The 15,403-nt window shown below is 38.5% G+C and overlaps 1 protein-coding gene across 3 annotated transcripts in view; it reads left to right on the forward strand.

The window, feature by feature from the left end:
• The window catches only part of NCKAP1 (NCK associated protein 1), a 117,801-nt gene that overhangs the window by 59,103 nt on the left and 43,295 nt on the right, over window positions 1–15,403 (forward strand). For 2 of the 3 annotated variants that reach the window (XM_047870682.1, XM_047870684.1), the window contains exons 14-16: window positions 379–460; window positions 688–783; window positions 1,991–2,049. In XM_047870682.1, coding sequence (XP_047726638.1) covers window positions 379–460; window positions 688–783; window positions 1,991–2,049 — 237 coding nt within the window. The remainder of the gene's footprint in view (window positions 1–378; window positions 461–687; window positions 784–1,990; window positions 2,050–15,403) is intronic. The other variant, XM_047870683.1, reaches the window with a different exon arrangement.

Here is a 15,403-nt window from a genome sequence, read left to right on the forward strand (position 1 = left end):
ACAGCCACTACAGTCAAGACATAGAAAGTTTCCAACACTTAAAAGTTTTCTTGTGTACCTTTTTCTTGTGTACTGATGCTCTCTCTAAATCCCCGCCAACCATTCATCCTTTTGGTCACTTTTGCCTTTTTTTAACAAAAAATTTTGTATAAATGGAATCATATACTATATAATCTTTGTTTTTTATTTCTTTCAGTTAGTATGTTTTTGATATTCATCCATGTTAATGTATGTATCAACATTTCATTCCTGTTTAAGGCTGAAAAATATTCCTTAGTATGGATATACCATCTTGTGTATCCACCCACCAGTTAGTGGACCTATGAATTGTTTCCCCTGTTAGATGTTCTTAACATTATTTTTTGTTTCTTCTTTTAGAATCTTTCTGTTTGCCCTGAAGATGAATCAATCATCATGTCCTCTTTTGTTAACACTATGACTTCCCTGAGTGTAAAACAAGGTAAGTCTTTTAAATAAAAGCATATTTTCTTCTAATTAGGTTTTCAAATTTGATTTTCAAGGAGAGGACTTCACAGTTAATTTTTATAGACTCACTTGTTTTTGGACATATTTAATCTGTTCTCTTTTGTCTTAGCTTTGTTCTCTGTGAAACAAAAGTTTCCAAAATGGGTGTGTGACATTTATAAAAATAATGAGAATTATAGCTTGAAATATTTTATTATTCAGCAGGTGAAAAAAGGCATTTTATAATTAAAAAACAACAACAACAACAAAGAAACATAATGAAGTGTATATGTGGTCCAAGCATCACCTGTGACAATAGTATGTACCGTTGATAAAACATTTTAAAAATTGCCAGGCACTTATTTTATCCTATTTAATCCACATCAATTTTAAAAAGTTCTTTATGCTTTTATTTGGTAGGTTTGGAAACTTAAGGTTTGAGAGTTAACCTCTCCATTATTTAACATGATTTTCCCAAGCTCTAACAGGTATTAAGTGCTACTATAGGAATTTTAAGTTCCGATCTGTCAATCCCAAAAGTTAATGTCATATACTAGATTGCTTCTTCATTATTTGAAAACTTCATTCCAACAGATTGGTGTTATATTTTAGTTTTGTAACCTTTTAAGTAAAGGGTATCCAAATCCTTGAAAATTTGAGTAATAAATACATTTTAGTTTAATCAATATCACACTTAAGTAGTGAAACTGTTGTAAAGTTGGTTGGTGATAATTTGGTTTGTAAAGAGTTATTTTGAAGAACTTCACTATGCTGTCCAAAGCTTTTGTTTACAGAATTCCTCAAGCTCTAGTCTAGCTTCTTCAAAATTGACATGTAAGCACACTTAGAAACAGTTTAGGTGAGAAGTCTGTATTTAACACTTCTCTTAGCATAACTCCCTCCTTCTATCAACATTTTTATAGGATTTGAGAATTACTGCCTTGTCTTAGCTATTATTTTTGTTTTTTTTTTTAAGTGTACAGTTTAATAGGGTTAAGTGTATTCACATAATTGCTCAACCAATCTCCAGAACGTTTTCATCTTGAAAACTGAATCTCCATAGCTATTAAATATCAGCTTCTCAATTTCCCTCGCCCCTGATATCCGCCATTCTACTTTCTGTTTCTATGAGTTTGATTACACTAGGTACCTCATAAGTGGAATCATGCAGTATTTTTCTTTTTGTCACTGACTTATTTCACAACATATGTCCTCAAGATTCAGCCACACTATAGCATGTGTCAGAATTTCCTTCCTTTTCAAGGCTGAATAATGTACCACATTTTGTTCATCTATTCCACTGTTGGTGGACATTTGGGTTGCTTCTGCCTTTTAGCTATTATGAATAATGCTGCTATTGTGAATAATGCTGAACATGGGTTTACAACGATCTCTTTAAGACCCTGCTTTTAATTCTTTTGTGTATATGGCCATAGTTGAATTATCTTGATCTTAAATTTAAAACTGTGATTGTATATTTGTTGAAACATTAATTTGCTTTGTAATCTTTTTTCTACTGTTGTAGTTGAAGATGGGGAAGTATTTGATTTCAGAGGAATGAGATTAGATTGGTTTAGGTTACAGGTAAGAATAACTTAATTTTCATTGGCTTTCTGTTTGGATATTGACTATTTTAGCTAATATGGAAACATTACTTAGAAAAAAGTTCATTGTTGTATACCTGTTGAAAAAAGTAACCATAGCCTTGTATAACTGACCATAGTCTTTACCTCAGAAGAAACAGTTTTTTTTATTAAGATGTAATTGACATAGAACATTATACTAGTTTCAGGTTTGCAACATCATTACATTAGTACTTATTGCAAAATGGTCGCCATAATGTATCTAATTAACATCCATCACTACACATAGTTAGAAATTTGTTTTCTTATGGTGAGAACTTTTTTTTAATTTAATTTTTTATTTTATAAAATTTACATCCAAATTAGTTAGCATATAGTGAAACAATGATTTTAGGAGTAGATTCCTCAGTGCCCCTTACCCATTTAGCCCATCCCTCTCCCACAACCCCTCCAGTAACCCTCAGTTTGTTCTCCATATTTGTGAGTCTCTTCTGTTTTGTCCCCCTCCCTGTTTTTATATTTTTGTTTCCCTTCCCTTATGTTCATCTGTTCTGTCTCTTAAAGTCCTCATATGAGTGAAGTCATATGGTTTTTGTCTTTCTCTGACTAATTTCACTTAGCATAACACCCTCCAGTTCCATCCACATAGTGGCAAATGGCAAGATTTCATTCTGTTTGATTGCTGAGTAATACTCCATTGTGTGTGTGTGTGTGTGTGTGTGTGTGTGTGTGTGTGTGTGTGTATACATACACCACATTTTCTTTATCCATTCATCCATCAATGGACATTTGGGCTCTTTCCATACTTTGGCTATTGTTGATGGTGCTGCTATAAACATGGGGTTGCATGTGTCCCTTCGAAACAGCACATCTGTATCATGTGGATAAATGCCTAGTAGTGTAATTGCTGGGTCATAGGGTAGTTCTATTTTTAGTTTTGTCAGGAACCTCCATACTGTTTTCCAGAATGGCTGCACCAGCTTGCATTCCCTACAACAATGCAAAAGAGATCCTCTTTCTCCGTGTCCTCGCCAATATCTGTTGTTGCCTGAGTTGTTAATGTTAGCCATTCTGACAGGTGTGAGGTGGTGTCTCATTGTGGTTTTGATTTGTATTTCCCTAATGATGAGTGATGTTGAGCATTTTTTCATGTGTTAGTTGGCCATCTGGATGTCTTCTTTGGAGAAACATCTATTCACGTCTTTTGCCCATTTCTTCACTGGATGATTTGTTTTTTGGGTGTTGAGTTTGATAAGTTTTTATAGATTTTGTATACTAACCCTTTATCTGATATGTCATTTGCAAATATCTTCTCCCATTCTGTCAGTTGCCTTTTAGTTTTGCTGATTGTTTCCTTCGCTGTGCAGAAGCTTTGCATTTTGATGAGGTCCCAGTCTTTCATTTTTGCTTTTGTTTCCCTTGCCTCCAGAGACGTGTTGAATAAAAAGTTGCTGCAGCCAAGATCCAGGAGGTTTTTGCCTGCTTTCTCCTCGAGGATTTTGATGGCTTCCTGTCTTACATTTAGGTCTTTCATCCATTTTGAGTTTATTTTTGTGTATGGTGTAAGAAAGTGGTCCAGGTTCATTCTTCTGCATGTCGCTGTCCAGTTTTCCCAGCACCACTTGCTGAAGAGACTGTCTTTATTCCATTGGATATTCTTTCCTGCTTTGTTAAAGATTAGTTGGCCATACGTTTGTGGGTCCATTTCTGGGTTCTCTGTTCTGTTCCATTGATCTGAGTGTCTGTTCTTGTGCCAGGATGAGAACTTTTAAGATCTATTTTATTAGCAACTTTTAAATATGCAATACAGTATTGCTGATACAGTCATCATCCTGTACATGACATCTCCAGGACTTATTTGTTTTATAACTGGAAGTTTGTACCTTTTGGTTACTTTCACCCATATTCCCCAACTCCAGCTCCCCATCTCTGGCAGCCAGCAGTCCATTGTCTACATCTATGAGTTCAGTTTTAAGGGGTTATTTTGTTGTTGTTATTTTTTCAAATTCCATATATAAGTGAGTTCATTGGGTCTTTGCCTTTCTCTGGCTTACGTCACTTAGCACATTGCCTTTGGGGTCCGTGCATGTTGTTGCAAGTGGCAAGATTTATCCCATTTTTTTGGCTGACTAATATTCTTGTATACACACACACGACACACACACACGCACACATTTTTTTTTTCACCACAATTTATCTTTTTATCCATCAGTTGCCACTTAGGCTATTTCCATGTCTTGGCTGTTGCAGGTAGTGCTGCAGTGAACAAGCGTTTGTAGATATCTTTTTGAGTTAGTGTTTTCATTTCCTTCAGATAAATACCTAGAAATGGAATTAATTGGATCCTATGGTAGTTCATTATATTTCTAATTTTTTGAGGAATTTCCATACTGGTTTCCAGAGTGACCGCACCCATTTACATTCTCACCAAGAGTGCATGCAGGTTCCCGCTTTTTCCACATTTTTGCCTTGTTACCTCTTGTGTTTTTGATAATAACTTTTCTAACAGGTGTGAGGTGATATCTCATTGTGGTTTTTATTTGCATTTCCCTGATGAGTAATGAGGTTTGAGCACCTCTTCATGTGCTTGTTAACTATCTGGATTTCTTCTTTGGAAAAGAATAACAAGCAGCCAGCTCACAGGCCATAGTTTACCATCCCCTGATGTAGTGCCAAAAGCTGTATTTCTGAAATGCAGAAATAAATGGTATTAGACTTTAAAACTTTTCATTTAATATATAACTCACTTAAATAGTTTTTAAGGGCTTTAAAATTCAAGCTTAAAATCTTTGTATATACTGTAAATTTAATGATGGCATTTAATTGCCCCTTAAATACTTCCAGTAATTATGTGGAAACTGTGGCTCAGTTTTTTTAATAACTGCATATCTTAAAAATACGTATATTTTAAAGTAATACTAATGTGTTCTCATTATAAAATGTCAGAAAACCCGGAGGTAAAGTAGTAGAAAATGAAAGTTTGTACTTTTCCCAGTGTTATGCCCTAGAAATACTAACTTTTAATAAATGGTTTATATCTTTTTAGGTGTTCAAACAGTAAATGGGATTATACTATATATACATACGGTTCAGCACCACAGATTAATTTTTCATTTAATTAAAAAATGAAAATATAAGCAATATATGTTTGTGGAAGAAATTTTTAGATCAACTCAGTCTGGCGAAGGACTCCAAGAGCATAATTTTCTGGCAGTCTTCTTTATTTCCTGTGGTACTTTTGCTCTTAGGTTCTTTCCTTTCAACCTCAAAATACATAGGCACTTTTTTTGCTCTTGTTCTTTGTTCTATGATTACATATTTTTAGAGATGATTTTATAAATGAGACCACAGGTATTAAGTAACTTGCCTGAGATTGCAGAGGTAGGTAATGGTAGATCCGGAAAGAAGACTTGAAATAGCACCATCGCAAATATTAAATGTGCATATATAATACGTTGTTTTCTTCCTATTAAAAATGAAGTTTAGAGATTAACATTTCTTTGTTTTAACTAAAGTTGTGAAAAGTACAGAAGTAGAGCATATGAGGTAAAAATAGAAGTGAAAATTGCTCTGCTAAAGGATATACACATTTAAAATTTTGAAAGTCACTCATTGTCAAAAAATTGAACTATTTAGTATTAAGTCTCTTGCTGTCAGTTTGTGAGAGTACCTAAACCAACATTTGGGTTCAGAAAATCTTAAGAGATTTAGGTACATTTCAAATTTACTCGTTATTAAATACTTTCAGGATTATTAAGCTTGCTCATCTGAAGGATTCACTTGAGAATTTAGCTTGGTTTGGTCATATGGCAGAGTATAAAGCATTTGTTGTAAGCATTAAGAACGTAGAATTGATACATCCCTGTGTGATTTTTTTTTTTTTTTTAAATCTTTATGAGATAATTATAAGAATATCACCTGCTGGGGCACCTGGGTGACTCAGTTGGTTAAGCGTTCAACTTCGGCTCAGGTCATGATCTCACGGTTTGTGGGTTCAAGCTCTGTGTCAGGCTCTGTGCTGACAGCTCAGAACATGGAGCCTGCTTCGGATTCTGTATCTCCCTCTCTCTCTGCCCCTCTCATGCTCATGCTCTCTGTCTCTCAATAATAAATAAACGTTAAGGAAAATTAAAAAAAAAAAAAAAGAATACCACCTGCTATTTGATTCTTTCACGCATTGTAGTCTTGCTTTTATCAGTTTGCTAGGGCTGCCATAACGGAGTCCCAAAGTTGGGTGGCTTAAACAACAGGAATTTATTGTTTTATAGTTTTGGAGGCTAGAAATCCAAAATTAAGGTGTTAGCTGGATTGACTCTGACAGCAGTGAGGGAAAATCTGTTTCATTCTTTTTCCCCAGCTTCTGGTGACTTGCTAGCAATCTTTGATGTTTCTTGGCTTGTAGATGAGTCACTCTAATGGCATTTGCTCTGTCTCTTTTCATATAATCTGTGCATATTTCTGGGTCCAAATCCTTTCTACAAGGACACCAGTCATATTGGATTATGACCCACTCTAATGACCTCATTTTTAAAAACTTGATTATCTCTGTGAAGACCCTATTTCCAAATCAGGTCACCTTCTGAGGTACTGGGGACTATGACTTCAATATATCTATTTTGTGGACACAATTCAGCCCATAGTGTTTCTCATAATCATGACTAGGACATGCAGTCATTTTCTACTGTATAACTCTTAAGTTTTAGGGACAGTAGGTAGGGGATACCATACCAAGGAAGGAAACTGGTATATACAACTTAGCCAGCGAAGTCTTCTCCGTGGAAAGAGGGCAAAAGTGCAAGTTGGGAGGCAGTGGCCAGAATCCAGAAGTTTTGCGTAGACGATGAAGAACAGGTTAACAGCAAAGGTTCCACTCCTTCATACTCGACCATATGATACAGGAGATAAAATATTGAGCAGTATTATATAATCTGTAGAGGAGTACAGATCCTCTTTTGATGATGTTATTAATCTGGCTGTGGAGACAGGCATAACAGATACGGAAAAATTAAATAGCAGTTGAAAATCTAAAAGATTAACTTAAAAGAAGCCGCCGATAGGGTATGATTATTATTAAGTACAGTTTTCTTAAAAGGGAGAAAGCTTTTTCCAAGTGGGAATTGGTAGTAATGACTTTATAGAGAAAGCATCATTTTGTCCAGACATTGAAAGATGGGTAGAAATTGAATAGGACAATAGTTTACACAGGAAAAGGGCAACCAGTGAGGAAAGGGCAAGTAAAGAGACTTCTTAGTGTTAAGTATTACTACAAGAAGGAACAGATCTTCACAAGAGATCTGAATGATCTGACTGATCAATGATCAGGTAGAAGGATAAGGGTTAACTATAAGCATAGGACCAGAGAGAGGTGTAGCATTCTGTAGATATCAGTAATTCTTTTTTTTTTTTTTTTAATGTTTATTTTTGAGAGACAAAGCATGAGTGGGGGCAGGGCAGAGAGAGGGAGACACAGAATCTGAAGCAGGTGCGGGGGCTCGAACTCACGGGCTGCGAGATCATGACCTGAGCCGAAGTCAGACCTTGACCAACTGAGCTACCCAGGTGCCCCAATATCAGTAATTCTTGAGTAGAGCAGGGCCTGAAGGATAAGCAGTTGGGAGAATTTTATAGTTTTATGCCTTCACTGGAGTCCTATGCAATTTTGATTCTAAGGTCATTGGTCTCTTACAGGTCATTTTGATTTCTCTTTTTTTCTAATCTTTAAAGAAGAGTACTTTCTCTCTCCATGTATTCTTTGTCATTTTTTTCCTGTTTCCTAAGGCATCTTGTTCCCCTGTGTATTCAGTAGTCTCTTAAAGCATCTTCAGTTATTTTCTCATTTGTCTTCTTCCCTCTGTCTTCAAATTTACTTGGGTTGTTCATATCTTATTTAAGCCTTTTTTTTTTTTTAAATAACCTTCTCCTTTCGTTGTTGGCAAGTATTTCATTTTTTTTTAATATATGAAATTTATTGTCAAATTGGTTTCTATACAACACCCAGTGCTCATCCCAAAAGATGCCCTCTTCAATACCCATCACCGACCCCCCCCCCCCCCAATTCAACCCTCAGTTTGTTCTCAGTCCTTAAGAATCTCTTATGCTTTGGCTCTCTCCCACTCTAACCTCTTTTTTTTTTTTTTTTTCCTTCCCCTCCCCCATGGGTTTCTGTTAAGTTTCTCAGGATCCACATAAGAGTGAAACCATATGGTATCTGTCTTTCTCTGTATGGCGTATTTCACTTAGCATCACACTCTCCAGTTTCATCCACGTTGCTACAAAAGGCCATATTTCATTCTTTCTCATCGCCACGTAGTATTCCATTGTGTATATAAACCACAATTTCTTTATCCATTCATCAGTTGATGGACATTTAGGCTCTTTCCACAATTTGGCTATTGTTGAGAGTGCTGCTGTAAACATTGGGGTACAAGTGCCCCTATGCATCAGTACTCCTGTATCCCTTGTTGGCAAGTATTTCAAATGAGTCTTTTTTTTTAAATTTTTTTTTCAAATGTCTTTTAAATTATCATTTTGTCACCATCCATTTCCTCTGAAGTTATTTTCACAGTGATGCTTTAGTTCAGAATTTTTATTTATTTATTTATTTATTTTATTTTATTTTTTATTTTATTTTATTTTATTTTTTTCTTTTTTTTTCCTGAAATTTATTGACAAATTGGTTTCCATACAACACCCAGTGCTCATCCCAAAAGGTGCCCTCCTCAATACCCATCACCCACCCTCTCCTCCCTCCCACCCCCCATCAACCCTCAGTTTGTTGTCAGCTTTTAACAGTCTCTTATGCTTTGGCTCTCTCCCATTCTAACCTCTTTTTTTTTTTTTTTTCCTTCCCCTCCCCCATGGGTTCCTGTTAAGTTTCTCAGGATCCACATAAGAGTGAAACCATATGGTATCTGTCTTTCTCTGTATGGCTTATTTCACTTAGGATCACACTCTCCAGTTCCATCCACGTTGCTACAAAAGGCCATATTTCATTTTTTCTCATTGCCACGTAATATTCCATTGTGTATATAAACCACAATTTCTTTATCCATTCATCAGTTGATGGACATTTAGGCTCTTTCCATAATTTGGCTATTGTTGAGAGTGCTGCTATGAACATTGGGGAACAAGTGGCCCTATGCATCAGTGCTCCTGTATCCCTTGGATAAATTCCTAGCAGTGCTATTGCTGGGTCATAGGGTAGGTCTATTTTTAATTTTCTGAGGAACCTCCACACTGCTTTCCAGAGCGGCTGCACCAATTTGCATTCCCACCAACAGTGCAAGAGGGTTCCCGTTTCTCCACATCCTCTCCAGCATCTATAGTCTCCTGATTTGTTCATTTTGGCCACTCTGACTGGCGTGAGGTGATACCTGAGTGTGGTTTTGATTTGTATTTCCCTGATAAGGAGCGACGCTGAACATCTTTTCATGTGCCTGTTGGCCATCCGGATGTCTTCTTGAGAGAAGTGTCTATTCATGTTTTCTGCCCATTTCTTCACTGGGTTATTTGTTTTTTGGGTGTGGAGTTTGGTGAGCTCTTTATAGATTTTGGATACTAGCCCTTTGTCCGATATGTCATTTGCGAATATCTTTTCCCATTCCGTTGGTTGCCTTTTAGTTTTGTTGGTTGTTTCCTTTGCTGTGCAGAAGCTTTTTATCTTCATAAGGTCCCAGTAATTCACTTTTGCTTTTAATTCCCCTGCCTTTGGGGATGTGTCGAGTAAGAGATTGCTACGGCTGAGGTCAGAGAGGTCTTTTCCTGCTTTCTCCTCTAAGGTTTTGATGGTTTCCTGTCTCACATTTAGGTCCTTTATCCATTTTGAGTTTATTTTTGTGAATGGTGTGAGAAAGTGGTCTAGTTTCAACCTTCTGCATGTTGCTGTCCAGTTCTCCCAGCACCATTTGTTAAAGAGGCTGTCTTTTTTCCATTGGATGTTCTTTCCTGCTTTGTCAAAGATGAGTTGGCCATACGTTTGTGGGTCTAGTTCTGGGGTTTCTATTCTATTCCATTGGTCTATGTGTCTGTTTTGGTGCCAATACCATGCTGTCTTGATGATGACAGCTTTGTAGTAGAGGCTAAAGTCTGGGATTGTGATGCCTCCTGCTTTGGTCTTCTTCTTCAAAATTCCTTTGGCTATTCGGGGCCTTTTGTGGTTCCATATGAATTTTAGGATTGCTTGTTCTAGTTTCGAGAAGAATGCTGGTGCAATTTTGATTGGGATTGCATTGAATGTGTAGATAGCTTTGGGTAGTATTGACATTTTGACAATATTTATTTTTCCAATCCATGAGCAGGGAATGTCTTTCCATTTCTTTAAATCTTCTTCAATTTCCTTCATAAGCTTTCTATAGTTTTCAGCATACAGATCCTTTACATCTTTGGTTAGATTTATTCCTAGGTATTTTATGCTTCTTGGTGCAATTGTGAATGGGATCAGTTTCTTTATTTGTCTTTCTGTTGCTTCATTGTTAGTGTATAAGAATGCAACTGATTTCTGTACATTGATTTTGTATCCTGCAACTTTGCTGAATTCCTGTATCAGTTCTAGCAGACTTTTGGTGGAGTCTATCGGATTTTCCATGTATAATATCATGTCATCTGCAAAAAGCGAAAGCTTGACTTCATCTTTGCCAATTTTGATGCCTTTGATTTCCTTTTGTTGTCTGATTGCTGATGCTAGAACTTCCAGCACTATGTTAAACAGCAGCGGTGAGAGTGGGCATCCTTGTCGTGTTCCTGATCTCAGGGAAAAAGCTTTCAGTTTTTCCCCGTTGAGGATGATGTTAGCTGTGGGCTTTTCATAAATGGCTTTTATGATCTTTAAGTATGTTCCTTCTATCCCGACTTTCTCAAGGGTTTTTATTAAGAAAGGGTGCTGGATTTTGTCAAAGGCCTTTTCTGCATCGATTGACAGGATCATATGGTTCTCTCTTTTTTTGTTAATGTGATGTATCACGTTGATTGATTTGAGAATGTTGAACCAGCCCTGCATCCCAGGAATGAATCCCACTTGATCATGGTGAATAATTCTTTTTATATGCCGTTGAATTCAATTTGCTAGTATCTTATTGAGAATTTTTGCATCCATATTCATCAGGCATATTGGCCTGTAGTTCTCTTTTTTTACTGGGTCTCTGTCTGGTTTAGGGATCAAAGTAATACTGGCTTCATAGAATGAGTCTGGAAGTTTTCCTTCCCTTTCTATTTCTTGGAATAGCTTGAGAAGGATAGGTATTATCTCTGCTTTAAACGTCTGGTAGAACTCCCCTGGGAAGCCATCTGGTCCTGGACTCTTATTTGTTGGGAGATTTTTGATAACCGATTCAATTTCTTCGCTGGTTATGGGTCTGTTCAAGCTTTCTATTTCCTCCTGATTGAGTTTTGGAAGCATGTGGGTGTTCAGGAATTTGTCCATTTCTTCCAGGTTGTCCAATTTGTTGGCATATAAGTTTTCATAGTATTCCCTGATAATTGTTTGTATCTCTGAGGGATTGGTTGTAATAATTCCATTTTCATTCATGATTTTATCTATTTGGGTCATCTCCCTTTTCTTTTTGAGAAGCCTGGCTAGAGGTTTGTCAATTTTGTTTATTTTTTCAAAAAACCAACTCTTGGTTTCGTTGATCTGCTCTACAGTTTTTTTAGTTTCTATATTGTTTATTTCTGCTCTGATCTTTATTATTTCTCTTCTTCTGCTGGGTTTAGGCTGCCTTTGCTGTTCTGCTTCTAGTTCCTTTAGGTGTGCTGTTAGATTTTGTATTTGGGATTTTTCTTGTTTCTTGAGATAGGCCTGGATTGCAATGTATTTTCCTCTCAGGACTGCCTTTGCTGCGTCCCAAAGCGTTTGGATTGTTGTATTTTCATTTTCGTTTGTTTCCATATATTTTTTAATTTCTTCTCTAATTGCCTGGTTGACCCACTCATTCGTTAGTAGGGTGTTCTTTAACCTCCATGCTTTTGGAGGTTTTCCAGACTTTTTCCTGTGGTTGATTTCAAGCTTCATAGCATTGTGGTCTGAAAGTAAGCATGGTATAATTTCAATTCTTGTAAACTTATGAAGGGCTGTTTTGTGACCCAGTATATGATCTATGTTGGAGAATGTTCCATGTGCACTCGAGAAGAAAGTATATTCTGTTGCTTTGGGATGCAGAGTTCTAAATATATCTGTCAAGTCCATCTGATCCAATGTCTCATTCAGGGCCCTTGTTTCTTTATTGATCGTGTGTCTAGATGATCTATCCATTTCTGTAAGTGGTGTATTAAAGTCCCCTGCAATTACCACATTGTTTTATATATTTGGGGGCTCCGGTATTTGGCGCATAGACATTTATACTTGTTAGCTCTTCCTGATGGATAGACCCTGTAACTATTATATAATGTCCTTCTTCATCTCTTGTTACAGCCTTTAATTTAAAGTCTAGTTTGTCTGATATAAGTATGGCTACTCCAGCTTTCTTTTGGCTTCCAGTCGCATGATAAATAGTTCTCCATCCCCTCACTCTCAATCTAAAGGTGTCCTCAGGTGTAAAATGAGTCTCTTGTAGACAGCAAATAGATGGGTCTTGTTTTTTTATCCATTCTGATACCCTATGTCTTTTGGTTGGCGCATTTAATCCATTTACATTCAGTGTTATTATAGAAAGATACGGGTTTAGAGTCATTGTGATGTCTGTATGTTTTATGCTTATAGTGATGACTCTGGGACTTTGTCTCACAGGGTCCCCCTTAGGATCTCTTGTAGGGCTGGTTTAGTGGTGACAAATTCCTTCAGTTTTTGTTTGTTTGGGAAGACCTTTATCTCTCCTTCTATTCTAAATGACAGACTTGCTGGATAAAGGATTCTTGGCTGCATATTTTTTCTGTCTAGCACCCTGAAAATCTCGTGCCAATTCTTTCTGGCCTGCCAAGTTTCAAAAGAGAGATCAGTCACGAGTCTTATAGGTCTCCCTTTATATGTGAGGGCACGTTTACCCCTTGCTGCTTTCAGAATTTTCTCTTTATCCTTGTATTTTGCCAGTTTCACTATGATATGTCGTGCAGAAGATCGATTCAAGTTATGTCTGAAGGGAGTTCTCTGTGCCTCTTGGATTTCAATGCCTTTTTCCTTCCCCAGTTCAGGGAAGTTCTCAGCTATTATTTCTTCAAGTACCCCTTCAGCACCTTTCCCTCTCTCTTCCTCCTCTGGGATACCAATTATGCGTATATTATTTCTTTTTAGTGTGTCACTTAGTTCTCTAATTTTCCCCTCATACTCCTGGATTTTTTTATCTCTCTTTTTCTCAGCTTCCTCTTTTTCCATAACTTTATCTTCTAGTTCACCTATTCTCTCCTCTGCCTCTTCAAGCCGAGCTGTGGTGGTTTCCATTTTGTTATGCATTTCGTTTAAAGCGTTTTTCAGCTCCTCGTGACTGTTCCTTAGTCCCTTGATCTCTGTAGCAAGAGATTCTCTGCTGTCCTGTATACTGTTTTCAAGCCCAGCGATTAATTTTATGACTATTATTTTAAATTCACTTTCTGTTATATTATTTAAATCCTTTTTGATCAGCTCATTAGCTGTTGTTATTTCCTGGAGATTCTTCTGAGGGGAGTTCTTCCGCTTGGTCATTTTGGATAGTCCCTGGCGTGGTGAGGACCTGCAGGGCCCTTCCCCTGTGCTGTGGTGTATAACTGGAGTTGGTGGGCGGGGCCGCAGTCAGACCTGATGTCTGCCCCCAGCCCACCGCTGGGGCCACAGTCAGACTGGTGTGTGCCTTCTCTTCCCCTCTCCTAGGGGTGGGATTCACTGTGGGGTGGTGTGGCTCGTCTGGGCTACTTGCACCCTGCCAGGCTTTTGATGCTGGGGATCTGGCGTATTAGCTGGGGTGGGTAGGCAAGGTGCTCGGGGGCAGGAGGGGCAGGCTTAGATCGCTTCTCCTTAGGTGATCCACTTCAGGAGGGGCCCTGTGGCAGCGGGAGGGAGTCAGATCCGCTGCCGGAGGTTTGGCTCCGCGGAAGCGCAGAGTTGGGTGTTTGCGCGGAGCGAGCAAGTTCCCTGGCAGGAACCGGTTCCCTTTGGGATTTCGGCTGGGGGATGGGCGGGGGAGATGGCGCTGGCGAGCGCCTTTGTTCCCCACCAAACTGAGCTCTGTCGTCAGGGGGCTCAGCAGCTCTCCCTCCCTTTGTCCTCCAGCCTTCCCGCTTTCCGAGCAGAGCTGTTAATTTATGACCTCCCAGACGCTAAGTCGCGCTTGCCGTCGGAACACAGTCCGCCCGGCCCCTCCGCTTTTGCAAGCCAGACTCGGGGGCTCTGCTTGGCCGGCGAGCCGCCCCTCCGCCCCGGCTCCCTCCCGCCAGTCCGTGGAGCGCGCACCGCCTCTCCGCCCTTCCTACCCTCTTCCGTGGGCCTCTCGTCTGCGTTTGGCTCCGGCGACTCCGTTCTGCTAATCCTCTGGCGGTTTTCTGGGTTATTTAGGCAGGTGTAGATGGAATCCAAGTGATCAGCAGGACGTGCGGTGAGCCCAGCGTCCTCCTAAGCCGCCATCTTGCCGCAACTCCTCCTAGTTCAGAATTTTTAAATGAGTGTCAATTAATGGAAGTCTTTAGTGACCTCATGGCCACAACAGTGGTTCCTCTTTTTACTCTAAAGCTGATTAAAGGTAATTAAACTTCATTTAAACTTAGTTTATAATAAATATCTGAGTATACTTTGCCATCAGAATATTGCTCTTATTATTCTTTATCCATTCAAAAATGACAGAATATAAAACTGCTTTCTTAGTGAACGGTAACCATCCTTGATGGACCCCTTGCCATTGTAGGGGCTGAGATTTGATTTTTATCTGATTTACAAGGAAAGTAATTATTTAGTCTCTTAATGTTTCATGGAAACTGGCAGAAGACATGGGTCCCCTGGGTCAGAGACAAAGGACTTAGCTATTCATTGCACAGGAAGCACCATGAGCATCAACAAATATATATCATTTTTCTCACTTGCTTTCATGACCCACGCTGGGGGGACCAGACGAACACAGATGAGTACTATGTATACAGTATGTTTGTGTTACAGTTAAGGAACACAGAGTGATGAACCCTCCATTTTATTAACAGTAAGCATACTTACTCTTTGGTTCAGAGGGAGATATTACCATTCCTCAAATTTGGCAGCTGCAGATACAGTCTTGAGAAATGGCCTGAGAATGAGTGCTCTGGGTCTTTCATTCTTGGCATATGCAACATGTGTAGGTACATATGAGATCCTTGAAGGAGTATCTCCCCAAAGCAAGCACCCTGGCCATCATTCATAATTTTTCTGTTGCCCACATCTAGTCATTTCCCAGACTTAACTCTTTTAAATTGCCACCATTGTGGATCAG

Source organism: Prionailurus viverrinus, chromosome C1, assembly GCF_022837055.1.
Source record: "Prionailurus viverrinus isolate Anna chromosome C1, UM_Priviv_1.0, whole genome shotgun sequence".
Lineage (NCBI taxonomy): Eukaryota > Metazoa > Chordata > Mammalia > Carnivora > Felidae > Prionailurus > Prionailurus viverrinus.